The 17658-nt window shown below is 40.7% G+C and overlaps 1 protein-coding gene across 2 annotated transcripts in view; it reads left to right on the top strand.

The window, feature by feature from the left end:
* The window catches only part of spon1 (spondin 1), a 67981-nt gene that overhangs the window by 37434 nt on the left and 12889 nt on the right, over positions 1 to 17658 (top strand). For both annotated transcript variants that reach the window (XM_022741374.1, XM_022741366.1), the window contains exon 7: positions 11008 to 11072. In XM_022741374.1, the coding sequence (XP_022597095.1) occupies positions 11008 to 11072 (65 nt within the window). The remainder of the gene's footprint in view (positions 1 to 11007; positions 11073 to 17658) is intronic.

Genomic DNA, 17658 nt, shown 5'->3' with positions numbered 1-17658 from the left:
ACATAGGAAGAACACCATAGGTACACTCCTCCTCCTTTATAAGCACTGATAAATAATTACCAATATCGGTCAGTTCATGGTTTTTAGACACTTTTTTACTTTATATCTTGTTGTTGAACCTTAAGTGCTTGCTAACAACATCTTCTAATTGTCAGATTGTAATGGTATACAGTTGTATGCAAAAGTCTGGGTATCCTTGGGCATATGACATATATTGACATTTAAAATTAGGGCTTTTTTTTGCCACTGTTAATGCACTGTTGTTTTTTAATTCATGAATTATTAAGGCAGTAATTTGTGGTTGGTTACAGCTGGTGAACAAAGCAGTATGACAAATTTCACATATAGTTCAGTCAACACCTCTGATACAGTGTCAACTACATTTGAACTTCACATAGATAAGATGTAATGCAGCGCTGTTGTATTGGGTTAGATATGTTAAATAGGTTCACTTGTGTCTTAGCTACATAGTCCAGCAACTGCAGCAACACTAAAATGATAATAAATCAATAAATGACCACATGGTCACATGGTGCCAAAGAGTGAAGTTAAGATTGTAGCAGCTATGCCTCATCCTGAAAATATGGTTTGAGATGAGCCCATTTGCCTGATAAGAGCTGTCAGCCTTCTGTGATCCACTACAATAACTGACGCTGCACATACAGTGCTCGGTGTCAGCACTGGTCACACACAAACACCCACACACACACAACCACACACACACACGTACGCACAAACATAGAAATGCACAGATGTACAGAATCACTTATAGTGTATAACCAGGTTGCCGTTTAAAAGCCAGTTAATGCATGAGCAGGGATGTAATCACATCACCCTGTCAATGAAAGGCTCAGGTGCAAGACAGATCAACATGCACACAGACACACATCACATACAGCATATGGAAATGCATCCATACACATTGCTTTACATGGAAATAAGACGAGAATATATTCCCAAGCTATACAGCTTTTTTTTCCGCAAACAGCACCTGCGCCAGAGACAGCACAGCATGTGTGTCAGTGTTTCCTCGCAGGTTGAGTTTATTTTTGGTGGTCTCGGCTGAAATCTGGCACCTGAGGGGTGTCTGCCAAGCAGCATTGCATTCCCAAGCAATCACAGTAATTTGTCCTATATTATTGTTCCATTTGGCAGATATTTCAAGTAATCCACACTTTGAACTTTAATTCTATGCATTAAAGTACAAACAAAAATCTTTTGGGGTTGGCCACCTCCGTACATTCAGTATATGAAAAAAACACTCCCAAATTGAACTTCCTTTCATTTTCACTGTTAACATCTCAATAAGAGCAGTCACCCATAAGGAAGCAGGAGAAAATACTGCAAGAGCCAGACCCGAGGGTCATAGATGAACCATGCAGAAACAGTGAAATCCATCCTGTAATAAATATTACATTAAGACGTTCCACCTCATCACTGTGAAGCAAGGCATTGCCCGAGAAGCACAAAGGTTCCCTGTGGGCATGAAGAACAGCCACCCAGCACAGTTGTCCTGGTTATGGAAGAGAAGGAAACAATGTTAGGGTTGCTAAGGTTTTTTGTGCCAAGGCGAGAACCCTACACTACTTGGGTATTACCTCACTGAGGCAGTATCTAAAGACTATACCCCCAGCTCGCCTTGAGCCAATTTCATGGCTGATCTCCTCGGCGTGAGGGGCTACGACAGGTCAATTCCACCACAGCAGGACAGACTTGCCCCGTGAGGTTCAGGGGCCTGTGACAATGGCTTCACTTCCAGCACATAGTGTTGCTATTTAACGGGTCAAGAACAAAATCAAATACAAATTAAGGAGAAGCCTAATTATGCATTAATGCACTGGTAACATTGATGTAAATATTCAGTTTCCTTGTGAGCTGCCTGCATACTTGAGGACCAAATATTGATTCCTGAACTGCAGTCTTGAAGATTAAATCAGAAGAAAAGGCATCCTCCAACTAAAAATTAAGAAGTAAAACCACCCGAAGTTGGGATGAAAAAGTTTGGGAATCATAACTCCAAATACTATTATGATATCTTGCATTCCAGAGATACTGCAAAGCAATTTGATCACAATCCAAGGCTAAATGACACTCAGTGACACTGCGCTCCGGCTGATAATGATTTCATCCTTTATTCAAATTCTAAACCCAACAGCAGAACTCCAGCAATGTCTGGATACTGCTTCACATATTCTGCCCTCGGCCAAGATCTTTGCCAGCTGTTGTAGAAAAAGCATACAGTTTAGCAATTTCTGAGGTGCCAATGAGCAAGTATCCACTTTTTTGAAACGGAATCTATATTTATCTATTTTATAGTCTATAAGAAATAGACTGACAGGGCACATCCCAATCCTCTTGATAGCATCCCATTTGCCTCAGAACGTCCATTAAGCAACGTCCGTTTCTGATGGTGAAACCACAGCTGGACCACCTGTCAGTCGGCTTTAACTGGTCTTTACTGACTTTTGATTATTTGTATTTGTCCATATATGGGCTCTCCATATAACAATAATAAGGGGACACACTGATTACACCTGCCATCACAGCAGTGTTATTTCCTTTTTCTCTCCCTTTTGCTCCTGTAAAAACCTGCAATCTGTCCACAGATCAGTTCAACCACAGTGTGTAGATGCACACTTTCCCAAAACAACAAACAAAAAACATCCAGTGAATGGCAGTTGTGCAGAAGAACATGTCTTGTTAATGAGAGAGGTCAGAGCACCTTGAGGTGGATGAGCTACAGCAGCAGAAGACCACGTCAGGTACCACTTCTGTCAGCCAAGAACAGAAATCTGAGGCTGCAGTGGGCCCAGTTCACCAAAACTGGACAGGTGAAGACTTGAACAAACATAGGCTGGTCTGATGAATCTGGAATTCCGCTGATGCTCCAGATGGTGGATTCAGAATTAGACATCAAAAGCATGAATCGATGGATCCAACGTGCCTTGTGTCAACAGTCCAGACGTCCTCGTGGTGGTGTAGTTATGATGCGGGGAATATTTTCTTGGCTTTTCTTTGGGCCCCTTAATGTGAATCAGTCATGGTTTGAATGTCACAGCCAATCAGAGTATTGACAGCATGAGAGATTGGTAGCATTAATGTGCAGCTGACAAATCTGCTGAGATTAGGTGATGCAGTCACGTCAACATGGAGCAGAATCATCTTGTGGAATCCATGCCACAAAGAACTGAGGCTGTTTCGAGAGCAAAGGGAGTCTCCACCCTGTGTTAGCATGGCATTAACATGAACCCTCTCTACTGGCGGCAGTGTTTTTTTTTTTGTTTGTTTTTTTTTTTTTTCTATTTTTATTAAATATTCTTTTGCATCTGCATTTATTGATATTTTGTCTGTGCTTTTATTATTTAATGATCCACATTGTGATTAGAATGTTTTAGGATTTGTAGAAGTAATTTAGATGTCTTAATATTTTAGGAAAAATGGAAATTATTATAAATATATTTCATATTAAAGTCTAGTTTCTATACTGACACACAAAGATTTTCAGCCTCACTTGACTGAGTTGATAACAATGAAACAATGAAAGCATGTTCATATGCTGAAAGACAACAAACTCTCCTCCTTTCTCCGACTATGTTATCCGTGATACAGATTAAAGGAGGAAATAATAGATCATAAACAGAAAAAAAATTCTATTGAATAAAGAAAGTTTTTTATGGCTCTTTTGTTAATCAGACCCACTGTTAATAGGTTCATATTTAACAAGATGGTGAATCAGAAAACAAATAAAATCTAAAACTTGTGCACCACTTCAGCTGTTTCTGTGATTATTCTGTCCACTTTTGTAAGAAACTGCAGTGTCTGTCATGGGTTTTCAGGGCAGTCCGATCAGCTGCAGTGTCCAATCATGAATTGACTTCCAATAAAGGAGTATGTCATTCCGGTATAAGTCTTCTGCAAAGGCTGCTCTCATGTACCCTCGCTCATGTCTCTTCAGGGATCCCTTCACGCTCCTCGATCCTTGCTCCTCTGAGCAGAAATTAGGGCATTGGGAATGGCCTTCATGATGGTGGACCAGGACGATTTCTGGGTCAGGCAAAGAGTAAAGAAAAATCAAACGAGGGAACTGAGCTGTCTGTGGTGCTGCAGATCTTTGTTCATCATAGAAATCAAACCAATGTCAGGTGTATTCATATGAAACACAGATGACGAACAGTTCTTACAGAGATTCTCAAGATGTGTAAAACTGCAAGTCTCAACCAAAATTGACACCAACATTAATTATTTTTATAAACTATTGAGTCATAAATTTAGAAAATGTGCTCAAAGAGCTCAAAACCTGTGATATGGTCAAACAGCATGTTGTGTGTATACCATAGCAACATTCACAAATAATAGGAAATGCTTCTGCTCTCTGTTTTCAGGGTTTTATAACATCTGAATAATAAGTTATAGCGGCATAGCTCTCAGCCACATGATATGAAAGTTGGGTTACCAATTATTTAACAGAATGATCTTTAAATTTCCCGTGTGTGCTTTTGCATAAAAAAGAAAAAAAACAAACACACAAGGAGTAAATTGCTAGCCTGACGTTGATAAATGCACCCGTGCTTCACTGGACTATGCTGAGATAATTGACTTGGAGCAGATGTTGGGTTATTGTATAGAATATTTTAATAAGTCACACTTTGTATTGTGACTTGTGCTGCCATGTTTGTCCAGTTGGGCAGATGTGCCTGGCTGCTGTGGTCTGACAGTGATTAATGACAGGAGGATTGTGATTCACAACATGATGCACCAATACAATATGATTGATTACAATAACAGATTTGCATTCCTCTTGAATACGGTTAGAAAAACTGAAATGATGATTTTCAGAGGAATGATAAAAACTTGTAATCAGAATAAGCAAAATGTTTTGAGCTTCTTTTGGAAAACTACATCTTTGACTGAAAATTCGGTGCTAATGATCTTTCGTCAAAGGTAACACCAGAGCGCTCAGAGAAAAACAACAAAACATGAAAAGAGGGAAAAGGGACCAACTGTAATGCACCAGTTTTTATTTATTCAGTCATTTATGGTGCTGCACAAGTGATCAAACCACCATATTTCTCAATCAATCTATTCAAGATTGCAAAAAATCTGAATTATTTTTAAATATATTTTGAAGCAGCACAGGTTTTGAAGGAGCTTGATGGGATTCAGGGTCATGAAACGTAGTCAGCATAAAAAAATAATATAAATAGGTAATTCAATTAAAATGAGAAAACACTGAAACTCAAACCTCGAAATGTAAAAGCAGCAATAAGCAGTACTGTATGTGGGTTTATTAGTAACTAATGTCTTGCCCCACTAAAGCATATATATTGAAAAGATACTTCTTGAGCCCATTCTAATGAGTTCCTGAGAGGTTGTCCCTTAGCTGCCATCCAACAGGATACAACAGAATTATAGATTTGCTTTTGCTCAATATTAAATTAGTGGAGGGAAATGACAGGCTCTCTGAAAAGCTAACTGCTGGACGTGTTTGGCAGGAGAAGCAAGGGACAAGTTGCATTGCTAATGGGGTTCAACTTTAGACATCCCTGTCATTAGTGGAAATACGCTCCATTTGAGCAGCAGAAGTTCTGCTTACACATAATCTTTGAAATTTTTTTGCTTGCCTTTGACGTACGCGTGAGGAAAAGCAGGGAGTACATTAAGAAAAACTTCTGCCAGTCGGATGACTTTAATTAGAGGCGTAACTTGTCCAATTAACAATAGATTCTTCAGTTCTAAAAACTGAAATGTACAGTAGCCCTAATGTGCAAAAAACATTTAAGAAAACAAATGATCAAAACAAAGTAAAATTAACAGAAAAACATGGTGAAAAAAAGAGAAAAAAAACACAATGACATTTTTAGCATGAATTATAGGCAAATGATGTTGCAATTGCAGACTGGAGAATGGTTCCAGGAATTTACTATTATGTGCCGCACCTCCCACTGTGTTTCTAAAATGAAGAGAGGATGAGACATGCAGTGGTTTGAAACTATTCCTCTTGCAATCTTGTTCTTGTAGCAGCATGATAAACCATGATAGGTGCACTGGACAGAAAAAAAAGAAAGAAAAAACATTGTTCACAGTTTTAAAAGCTTAACTATTGCATATACGTTTGTACTTTGAAGTAGATAGTTTGATTTTTACAAATGTTAGTGATTTGTGTGAGAAGGATCTACCTTTGGTCCATATCTAAAATGATCATACAGCACATTTGATCTGAAAGACTACATTACCTGTACTTCTAGATACAGTGAATGTAATATAAAGTTCACTTTAGTCCGCACATTTTTGGCTGCAGTTGTGAAAGTATATGTAAGTAGCTGACAGCTTGTCAAATTGATCCATGGGTAATCTGTTCTGCTCTCACTCAGAGGTCTGCTTCAGCAGTGAATTTGCAAACCTTGAACATTTCTCTTAAAAGTCATTCTAGGCTGCTAACCTTTTAAAGAGCAAACAGCAACATTTCCTCTTCCTTTTGCTCTTTTTGTCAGTGACATCAGTTAACATAAACTGACATTTTAGTCTGGCATACTAATGGTTTAACTGAATGAATGGATGCAGGCGCAGTTATACTTGTTAATTGAGAAATGCAAGAGGTTTGGGATTCTGTGCCAAGGTAATGATCTGTTGCACATTTTGTCATTAAGCCAATAAATCTCTTTGCTACCAGTCATTAAACCTAAGGGCAAAGTTGTGTGAAGTGGTAAAAGTGAGTTTATTTATGGTTGCATACTTTCATTTTTGTCTCTAATGGATGGACACAGCCAAAATATGCTGCTTTCTCTCTCGAGTCAAAAAGAGAAGCGGTTTACAGCTGCATGCACATGAGAGACTCAATTAAATATTAGAAATGACAGTTACAAATATTATTTAATTATTTCCGTTTCCACTTTTACAGAGCAAGGTACTGATTTAAACCCTCATGTAAGTCAAACTGCAACATAGGTAAGCAAAACCCATATTTTAATAGGTTTGATCAGAAATGACAAAATCATAACATTGTTGCCAAGTGTAATCAGTGGAAATAATTCCCAGGCTTTGTCAGTTTTGATTATGTATACAATATATATACTATTGCATTTAAATGATCATTTTCATCATTATTATTTTCATTTGATGATTTCCAACATGTCAAATTTATTTCAAGAGTTACATGGCACAGCAGTTTTTGTAGTAACTGATGTCAGTCAAGTTTAAATGCATGGTTGAAAAGCTAAAAAGAAGAATGTCCTTTGTTCATGAAAAGTAAGCATTTTTGAAAAGCTGTTTAACTCTAGATAAGTACTCAAAGAATCCCTGCCCCTATATCAATGGTCAAAAGGAAGCTCTGACCAGTGGGCACCAGATTCATTAGAAATCATCCACCATGAGTTTACAAATTTCATAGCAATCTGGTCAGCTGTTAACAAACTGTATCTTTCTGCAGACACAAAATGTTACACTCCTTCAAGGAGGCTCAGGGGAGTTACCAAACTTGAATTGTGTAAGCATAAAAATAAAATACATGTGTGAATGCGTATACATTATATACATTATAGATGTATAACAGAAATGCTGAATTCATCATTAGAAATTGTTTCCATTTTCTTCTGTCTTATGTGAAAAGTATAATTCTCTTAAAATGGAGGGAACAGTGTAATAAACATCGTAGATGTTTTCTATTAGGACAGTGCCAAGAAAGATGGAGGAGTGTCTGAGGATTTGTATTACACAGAGAGCAATTCATATCTATGTCAAAATGAGTCCATTAGGGTGTAAGGGTCCCTGACTTGGTAGATTAATTATCTAGCTGAAGCTTGCAAGTTGTACTTTAAGTGATGAAGGAGGCTATTTGCGTGTGTAATGCTCTTGATTTGCATGAATTTTTAGTGACTAAGATGAAAACTCTGAGTACTGAGCTCAAGCAACAGAAGTGCAAAAAGTTAGAAGTAAATTCCAATAGCAAATTGCCTGTGCAACACAAAACTCTCTGACCCCAGTGTATCAGAAGTTATCTTGTGTCTGTATTTAAAACAGTTCAAATGTATAACATGAAATATAACTAATAACTAAGAAAACTAGTCAATTTTAGCATTGAGTAAAATTACATTTTTGCTGCTCTAAATCTATCTCCACCACAGGAGGAGGTCAGTGATGATTATAAGGAAATGAAAATTTTAAAGTACTATACCCAAGGCCAGATGTGCCTCTGGTGACTGCATAGCTTACAGACACTGTACTGACACTGTTTGCAATTAAATTTGAAATGTATCCATTCCATCAAAATGTCTCAAGAGTTACTAAGTGACGGGTTTCTGGTAATTAAGTAAGTGATGGAGATGTTTGATCACATCCTCCGTATTGATCCTACTGAGACTTTCTACAGATGACTTGATTATGGCTGAAGGGAATAAGACCCAATAGGGAGATTCTACTCTGTACCTTGCTCTATACACAGTTTCTATTATTGGTATTACATCGATATACATATTACATGAATAATTGTATTTGTTTGTGTGAAAGGTCTGATTGAAGGGCTGAGTGATGTAGCTAAGAACATGGCACTTTACTTTTATGATCAAAGACAAGTTGGCGTAATTTAGGAAAATATGTTACATCTTCATTATAGATACAAAATATTTCATCAAGATTTCTAAGTGATTTTAAAATTTTACTTTAATTCATGTTGCAAACTAGTTTTGGGGCTATATTTTGCAGTGTTCTTGTGGTATTGTCATGACCAGAGGCACACAGTGTGCCTGCTGATAACTTGTGAATGGTTAAAAGCTGGCGTCAATTACATCCAATCATATCAGCTCCTCTGATCCTGTGAAAAGCAGTGCCCTCAGCAGCATGACTTACTGACCCTTTAGGAAAGGAGTAAAGAGTCCAGACTGTCCTCTCCTAAGAGAAGAAACAAATATTCTCTCAGAGAGGGACAGAGGGACACCACTTTAACGTCCACACACTGCTCTCCACTTTGACCTTTTATAATCACTATATATGGTGGAGAAATACATTTCTCACCTTTTATTATACCTTCAAAGCAGAATTGTGCTAATTTTGCAAAATTATAGGAGGCTGTTTCAAAGGAGGTCTTTCCCCAGCATTATGCCCCTTGTATGTATGGCCATTCATTACAGGGTGTAGTTACTTTTGGATATTCAAAAGCAAAATAGAGAAAAATCAACGGAAAGAGAGAGAGACTGAGAAAACTGTTATGTCGTTTCTGGGGTTACAGGTGCAGAACATGAAATGTGCCCTTTTCAGTAGTTATGAGTCGCATCTTGACAGTTCAATTTGTTCTGCAAAAGGCTGCCAAAGACTAAATCGTCTTTTCTATTTTTTTTTGGCTCACTCACTAGTGATCCTTGTCGCTGTCTTGGACACTGCAGGTTGTGAGATATCTGTTTCTGTAAAGGTCTCACAACAATATTTGATAGCTCTATTCCTCATCAGGCCCGTATTTCTAAACTTCTGTCTCTTCACCTTCTGGCGGGGAAATTGGATAGTGAAAACCTCTGTCCTAGATCACATTTAAGAGAGAGATGGGCTGGTGACAACCAAATAAGCAAGCTCTTACTCTCTTTCTGCAGTAAGTTGAGAAGCTGCATTACTGTCACAGCTATAGAATGCAAATTATACTTAACTAAAAATAAGCATTTACTCATGTAGAGGAACAAATCAAACATTTTTTCACTATTTGAATTTACCTGAACCAAAAGTAGCATCTTGATTTTTTCTTTTTTCTAATTTTCTCACTTGTCAACATACTCTCGGCTTTTCATTTGAAGTTTGCAAGTGCCTCCCTAAATATGATTTAAGACTGACTGAAGTGTTTACTCGAAAGCGTAAAGCTTCCCACAAACACCCAGAAAGAGGATAAGTATATAAAATTTAGTGGAGGCACAGCCCATCAGTACCATCCTCGAATCTGAAACAGGATTAGTCTGCCTATTATCAGCCTGTCAGATTTGCTGTAATGAAATTCAGTAGCACAGAGCAAGAGATGGGGATGTTGACATTTTGGTTACAGGTGCAAAAATGATTTCCTGACCATACAATAGCCACATGAAGTAGTTACTGACTGATCACTGCAACATTTAAGCACATTTGGGGACATACTTACGTCATTTAATTAGATATATTTATTTGCATGTGAAGTAGCCAAAGTAAGCCCATTTTGTATTGAAACTCCCAGGCCCAATCAGAGACATAGGGGGAAACAAAGCATTAAGCACAAATGGAACATTTTTGAAACACTGTCTTGACACCATAATGCCTCCATGTGGAATTCTTTTCAGTAGTCAGGGCCATGAGTGACAAGGGAAACAGAGCCATTCACAGTGCTTATGACTATCAGCATCAGTGGCAGTGAACATTGCACACGGGCATGCCAACGTCATTGATTTGTCAACTTGAGTTGAGGGCATCTTGAGTCATTTTTCATGTTTGGCATCAGTGGCATCCAAGTGATGCAAAGTTGACATTGTTTTCAAGTTCTGCTTTAGCATCTCTGAAAAAAGACTCCTGAGGTTCTGTAACTGAGGCAACTTCCCTCTGTCCCCCAGAAAATATCTGTACTACGGAGAAAGAATATGTGTTACGGTTTTGTTGTGTGTGATATAAGGTTGAATAAATATCCTCTTTTTGTTCCAAACTGGTTTCAACTTTTTTGACATAATTCTGACAATTTCTGTGAGGATTTTGTTGTAATGTCCTCACTCATCTGTTGAGAGCATACTTCAGGTTCTCTTTAATTCTCTCAGGCATGTTTCCATTTAAATGTAAATTTTTCTTCCAGTTCCAGTTGCAGGTGTGTTTTCAGTGCCTTTAACACACACATCATCTTCATCCACTGACCATAATGATTTTATACATTAAAATGAATGTGGTAATGGAAAAAAGTTCTATTGATCCTTTTTAATCATTCAGCTGTGATCTGTGATGATTCAGTAGTGAAGTGTCGATTATTTCAGTGGACTGAGATTGAGTTTCTATGTCTTATTGTCCGTCTCTCTCCTGTAGGGTGATGATGTCCTGACAGTCATCAAAATGAAAGCACAGTGGCCAGCCTGGCAACCACTTAATGTGTAAGTAATTTATCTTGATTATTATACACACATTAGAATAAATAGTAATGAAACACTTCTTCTTTCCTGAAATATTACATTGAAAATTTTGTAGTAAGTAAATGTGACTCACTTTCCACTTCATGAGTTATTCATTAGCTCCAACTCTAGTCTTTAGTCTCATGAAGGTAAGATGGCTATATAGAAAAACATTTACAAGGTGAAACACTGATATGGATAAACTGGACACCATGACTTATCAGGACTGATGGTGTATGGAACTTAAAAGTCAAGTAAAAAGTCATGGTCTTTTGTAGGTAGCTCTTTCTTTTAAATCAGATGCATTATGTAACACTTACACGACATATATTTTAACCTAATGGACACACTGGGAAAGTGGTCTTAGACTTTTGGACTCCACTGTTTGCAGAAATGGGATTACCTTTTAGTAGACTGTGTCCGTTCACAGCAGACCTGTAATAGGTGGAGTCTGGGAATACAATGGCCTCTCCCCTATAAGCCAGCTTTACTGCTAATTTTCTTTTCTAAACTTCTTTTAGTACTTGTCCTATCCCTGCAGTGAATCTGTAATGGGCTTTAATCATTATCAAGCAACTCTATAGGGTCCATAATGGATTCAATGGTATATATGTGTCCCCTGCTATTTTAATTTGACAGTTGTGTTTGACATGTGTCCAAATTTGAGGTCTTAGTATGAATTTGTGGACACAAAAAGCATTCAGCAGGAGATACTCTATGCCCGCTGTGATGGATTTCCTATTTCAAAAAGTTCTCAAATCTCTCTAAGCTGATTTTTACAGCCCGTGTCTGCAAGATAGGAAATCGGTCATCGTTTGCCATGGCGGACATTTTATTTTTGAGTTTATATTTGAATTTAGTCACTTCCTGTTTTATTTTGTAGTTGGTTTCCTTGTGTGTCTCAATGTTTTTACTTCCTGTCTTGGTCCTGTTTCTCTGTTTGGTAATTGTCTGCCCCGCCCTAATGTGTTTCACCTGTGTTCAATCACCCTTGCCTACCTTGTGTCTATATAGTCTGTGCTCCCCTTTGTCTGTGTCGCTCGTCTGTTCATGTCTGGTTTGTCCTCGGTCTGTTCGTGTTGGCTGTTGTTATCCCCTGTGTCCCCAGTGCTTCGGTTTCCTGTTCGTAAGTCTTCCGATAATAAACATTTTTGCACTTCATTCCAATGTGTTGGCTGCATTTGAGTCCAGCTTTACCCGCACCATGACAGAACAAACCAACCATAATATGGACACAGCAGCATTCGCCAGTTTCATGGCTGTTTTGAGGTTGCCTCAGTCCTCCCAGCCAGGCCCCTTTGCATCCTTTCTGATTCAGATCTGGGGGATCCTGAGCCGTCTCCTTTTTGGGGAATCCGGCTAGTCTTCCCTGGGGAAAAAAGATTTAAAAAAAAAATAAAATTTTTATATATATATATATATATATAAATAAATAATTAAAGTGGGAGCCCCTGGGAAGGTAGCGGAGATGCCGGTTCTCCAAGCAGCCTCAGCCCCAGAACTCCAACCCGAGCCTCGGCCTCGATCCTTCCAGCCAGCGCCCCCGTCGAACGTCAGGTCCCTTTTACACGCTGACCCGCTGTCTGACAAAGACCTGGAGGACCCTGACCAGTCCCCTTTCAAGTGAACTCGTCTGCCTGTTTTTCCGGGGTTCCGTGGTGGCCACAGAAGACGAGGACATCATGGCCGCCGTCACCACAGGGAAACTCAGCTTCAGCCCCAGCCCCAGCGCCAGGTTCCTCGCTTCCAGCCCAAGCCCCAACTACCCCACTATCCAGAACCTCTGCTCTCCTGTGACCAGGAGCCCTCGCCAACCACCCTGGCTGACGCATCAACTGTTCCAGCTTGGGGGTCCCAGTTGACGTTTAATCGGCTCCTGACTCAATTCCCGGGTCAACCATCCTGGCTGACGCATCAACTGTCTCAGCGTCGGGGGTCCCGGTAACCTCCTCCCTTGTTCCTGAGTTAGTGGATTTGGACAACGTCTCTCCTTCTCCTCCTGTCCTGTCGGCGGTCCGGCCGACTCCTGCTCCACGTATCATGTCGGTGGTCTGGCCGACTCCAGTTCCTGATTCCTAGCCGGCGGTCCGGCCGAATCTCGCTCCCCTTGTCCTGTCGGTGGTCCGGCCGACTCCTGTTCCTGATTTTCTGTCGGCGGCTCAGCTGACTCCTGATTCTGGTTCCCCGTCAGTGGTCCGGCCGGCTCCTGCTCCCCGTGTTCTAGCGGCGGTCCAGCCGACTCCTGCTCCACGTATCATGTCGGTGGTCTGGCCGACTCCAGTTCCTGATTCCTAGCCGGCGGTCCGGCCGAATCTTGCTCCCCTTGTCCTGCAGGTGGTCCGGTCAACTCTGGTTCCTGATTCCTAGCCAGCGGTCCGGCCGATACCTGCTCCTCGTGTTCTGTCGGCGGCCCAATGGACTCCTGCTCCTGTTACCCAGTAAACTCCTGGTCACCCTCTAGAGGATCTCCACCTGCGACGCCGGCCTCCTGCTGGCGGGCCTCTTGTTTGCCGGTCTCCTGTTCGCCGGAATTCTACTCGCCCTCCAGAGGGGCTCCGCCTGCAACGCCGTCCTCCGGCTCAACCTCCTGAGAGACCCAGTCTTCGCCGCCGCCCTCCTGCTAGCCGGTCTCCTGCTCGCCCTCCAGGGGGGCGACGCCATCCTCCGGAGAGACCCGGTCGTCGCCGCCGTCCTCGGCTCGGCCCCCTTGTCCTGTCGGTGGTCCGGCCGACTCCAGTACCTGATTCCCAGCCGGCGGTCCGGCCGATACCTGCTCCTCGTGTTCTGTCGGCGGCCCAGCGGACTCCTGCTACTGTTACCTAGTCAACTCCTGGTCACCCTCTAGAGGAGCTCCACCTGCGACGCCGGAATCCTGCTCGCCCTCCAGAGGGGCTTGGCCTGCGACCCGTCCTCCGGCTCAACCTCCCGAGAGACACAGTCTTCGCCGCCGTCCTCCTGCTCGCCGGTCTCCTGCTCGCCGGTCTCCTGCTTGCCCTCTGCTCCGCCTGCGGCCTGTCGGCTTTCTGCTCGGCCTCTAGAGGGGCTCCGCCTGCGACGCCGGCTTCCTGCTCGCCCTCCAGAGGGGCGACGCCATCCTCCGGCTCGACCTCCGGAGAGACCCCGTCTTCGCCACCATTTTCTTTGTCCCTGTTTTGATCCTGACCATCAGAGGATGCTCTCCTGCTCTGCCCCGGTGGCCCCAGTCTCCTTCACTTGCCCGGTTACTTTCCTTCCTGCCCACTCACACTTGATTACAAAATTAATCCAAAAAATATTTTGGCCTTTTAAAACGACCCACAGATGGACAGTATAAAGCATCCACAATTTGCTGTTAAAGAGCGGATTCTCAACCACTGGTGGGACCACTTAATAGGAATTACTTCATATATGATTCAGCAGGTTCTGTAATGTTCTAAGGCTCAAGGTGAGACCATGCAGTGTGCTAATATCCAAATTTGGACCTGGCTTGTTGATCATTGAAAGTCCAGCTCAAAGGTGCCCTGAAACTTCCTGCTACACCATGCTTACAGTGTGAAAGCTCATTTACTCCTAAACTCACAGGAGCCATTTCATCTCTTATTCATGAGAACAAGAAGCTTGTTGGCTCAGCTTGTACAGAAGAACTTCAATGGTGAAGGCCTGTTCTGTGCTGTTTTCATCAACCACAGGGCCTCAGTGAGGGCCATGAGTTTCGTTTCCAAAGGGGAGAAGAACAGCTTGGAATAGAAGTAATGATATCCACTATGGCTAATTAGCTCACTCTGTGCTGTGTATGCAACCAGTTAATTGTTTCACACAGTGATTGTGTACGGGACATGCAGGACTGTGTCACATTAATTACATTGGTTTGGAGCAGGAAAAGGATAGGACGTTTTGTATTGATAACTACATGGAAGTGTCCTCACCGTGAAAGCAGACTGAAGAAAGAAAGAGAGCTAAATAAAGGTTTTACTCAACCAACTGGAAGATGCACCTTGTTCGGCTTTAGCAGAGCCTTTAGAGAGGTCATTCGCTTTACATATTAGCTGCAGGAAAACTGCATAAATGCACATTTAGCATGTTTCATAGTTGGATGTGTGTTTTCCAGTTATACAGTGTAAATATATGCATGTTTGTGCGTCTCCATGTTTGTGCCTTTTCTTGTGTACGTACTGTATATAAGTATGTCTGTGTAAAGAGTTTTTTTTTTTTTCTATTTTAACACATTTTTTCTCTTAATTGGTTAATGATCTCCTCATCCCCATTCAGTTTTTCAAACTGAGGTTTTTTTAAAAGGGTGGTTGTCAATTAAACCCTCAAATTCCTTGCTTTGACAAAATAGGATGAGGAAGAGAGAAACTGGGAGGGGAGAGAAACGAAAACAACTGGAAATTGCAAGGAAGTGATTAAATAAACCTTCTGAGAAGACTAGGGTGAAATTACATTAAAGGTGCTTCTTTTTTTAGGTCAATGATGGGGTTAAGAAGCAGTATATGTACTTCAACTTCATTCTGTAAAATGAAGTAGCTCCTCTTAAACCAAGCTTTCAATTTCATTTGACTATAAAGAGCAAAATGATTGCTAGAACAAAGGCCAAAGCAGCTGAGATGTAGATGGAGAATAGAGGTGGGAGATGAGAAAAGAATGAGGCTGAAGAGGTGACAGCCATTATCACACATATTACAGCAGTATGTTTACGACAGTGGCTCTACTTAGATCTAATACATACTGTAACAGGGAAAAAAGTTAACTTTGTAATAAGTATTTTCCAGAAAAGAAGGTATTCTAGATATTTGTGCAGCTTATTTATACATACATATGAGGGTCACCGGGCTTTTGGTAAATAAATAAAGTCAGTAATTAATCATTACAAATAATACAACAAAAAAACAAAACAAACGCATATAGTTCATTAAAACTACAACCACTTTGGGATCACTGTGTGTATTGACAAAGAAATTGAAAAGCTGATGACATGCTCCTATATTTTTAATCAGTAATATTTTCTCTCTGATTTCTATCATACAACTCAAATGACTCAGCCTGTGCTCTCAAAAGCCAGCATTTCCTAAAATACTGTAGGTGAAGCAACCAGTAAATGTCATGCTCTATCACGGCTTCCTGACCACATATGTGTCTGAGGCGGTTATTGTTCCTGTCTATCTCCTCACTACTCAAAATAGTGCAGTTGGCTGCAGTGGGAACGAGTGAGACTCAAGATGCAGTCAGACTGGCAGTTAGGCTAAAAGAGCGGCGGTACATGAAAATGCCATTTTGATAAGAACAAACTGAAACCGAAATGTTTGACTCGTCTAGTGGACAACTGTTGTCCCATAAACTGACAAATCTTAGATAGGCTACTTTAAATATTTTAAAGATACCACTGCCTCAGGGCTGTGCTTCAACCTGGAATTTTTTGGACACAAAAGATGGTGTGTCATGATGTCTGTCTAAATGACTGTCTAAATTAGAGGAGGCAGAGGCTGAACTTGAATCATTTCTTCATCATCTAAATACAGAGGAAGTGGAGGTACAGTTTAAGGTAAATGTAGAATGGAGTTGCATTTGCTAAAAAAAAACAAAAAAAACACAAATTTTACTCAGAGCTTGACATTTAAATTTTAGTTATGTCACTGACTACCTACACAGTAAAAGACTGAGAGTATCAGTAGGCAGGCTCTGAGGCAGCAGGTATATGCTGATAATGCCAATCCAGCTTCTCTAGCTTTGGTATGGAAACTAGATACTGCAACTAAAACAGACTGCCAGTACTTTAGACGCTTGCTTTGGGGCGCCAATCTGAGTTTAATAAACTAGTATTTTCAACATTGTCTAGTATGACACCTACCATTTTAATATTGTACTTGTAAAAAAGTATAAACACACAATTCAAACACACCTCTCTCAATCAGTCTCAGTCAAACACACACCCAGTCACCTCACAAATGAACAGCAGATTCTAACACAAAAATGGATTTCACAGCAATTACTCAACCTGTTTTCCGTAGACCTTAATAAATAGATAATCCTCAAACCTCCACACAGCTTCTCTTTGTCTCACTGTATCCTCCCACTCTCTACCAAATCACACTAGATTCTAGATCCACCTTTAGTTTCCTCACAAAATTTCTCTTCATTAGTTCCTTCAACCCCCATCCTCACCTCTCTATGCCACTTCCCACTTTATACCGGAGGAAAATGGTTGCATCCATGACAGCTACAGAAGCTCCATGACGCTCCTTATTGTCTCCCCACTTCCACTCTCTCTTGTCAGGCGTCTTCCTAATAACCAGAGGACTACACTGTGTGTTACATTTGATTAGCAGCTAAAAAAAAAAAAAAAATAAGGTGGTTGTCAACGGTGTGAAATAAGGAGCTTTTGAAGACAAGAATACAGCTGTTAATGAGCTGCCTTCTTTATTTCTGTCACTCTCAGAACTACTTTTTGGGGTTGATAGCAAAGGTTGATGTAAGTGTATAGTGTGGTGTAGTACTGCAGCACATCTCGCCTCACTTCTGGGCTAACCTCTGTTCTACTAGCTTCTGTGCAACCAAGTATTTTGCATATAAGAAACATAGAAAACATAAT

The sequence above is a fragment of the Seriola dumerili genome, unplaced genomic scaffold, assembly GCF_002260705.1.
Source record: "Seriola dumerili isolate Sdu_G_001 unplaced genomic scaffold, Sdu_1.0 BDQW01000003.1, whole genome shotgun sequence".
Lineage (NCBI taxonomy): Eukaryota > Metazoa > Chordata > Actinopteri > Carangiformes > Carangidae > Seriola > Seriola dumerili.
This window is presented reverse-complemented; position numbering and strand designations above follow the sequence as displayed.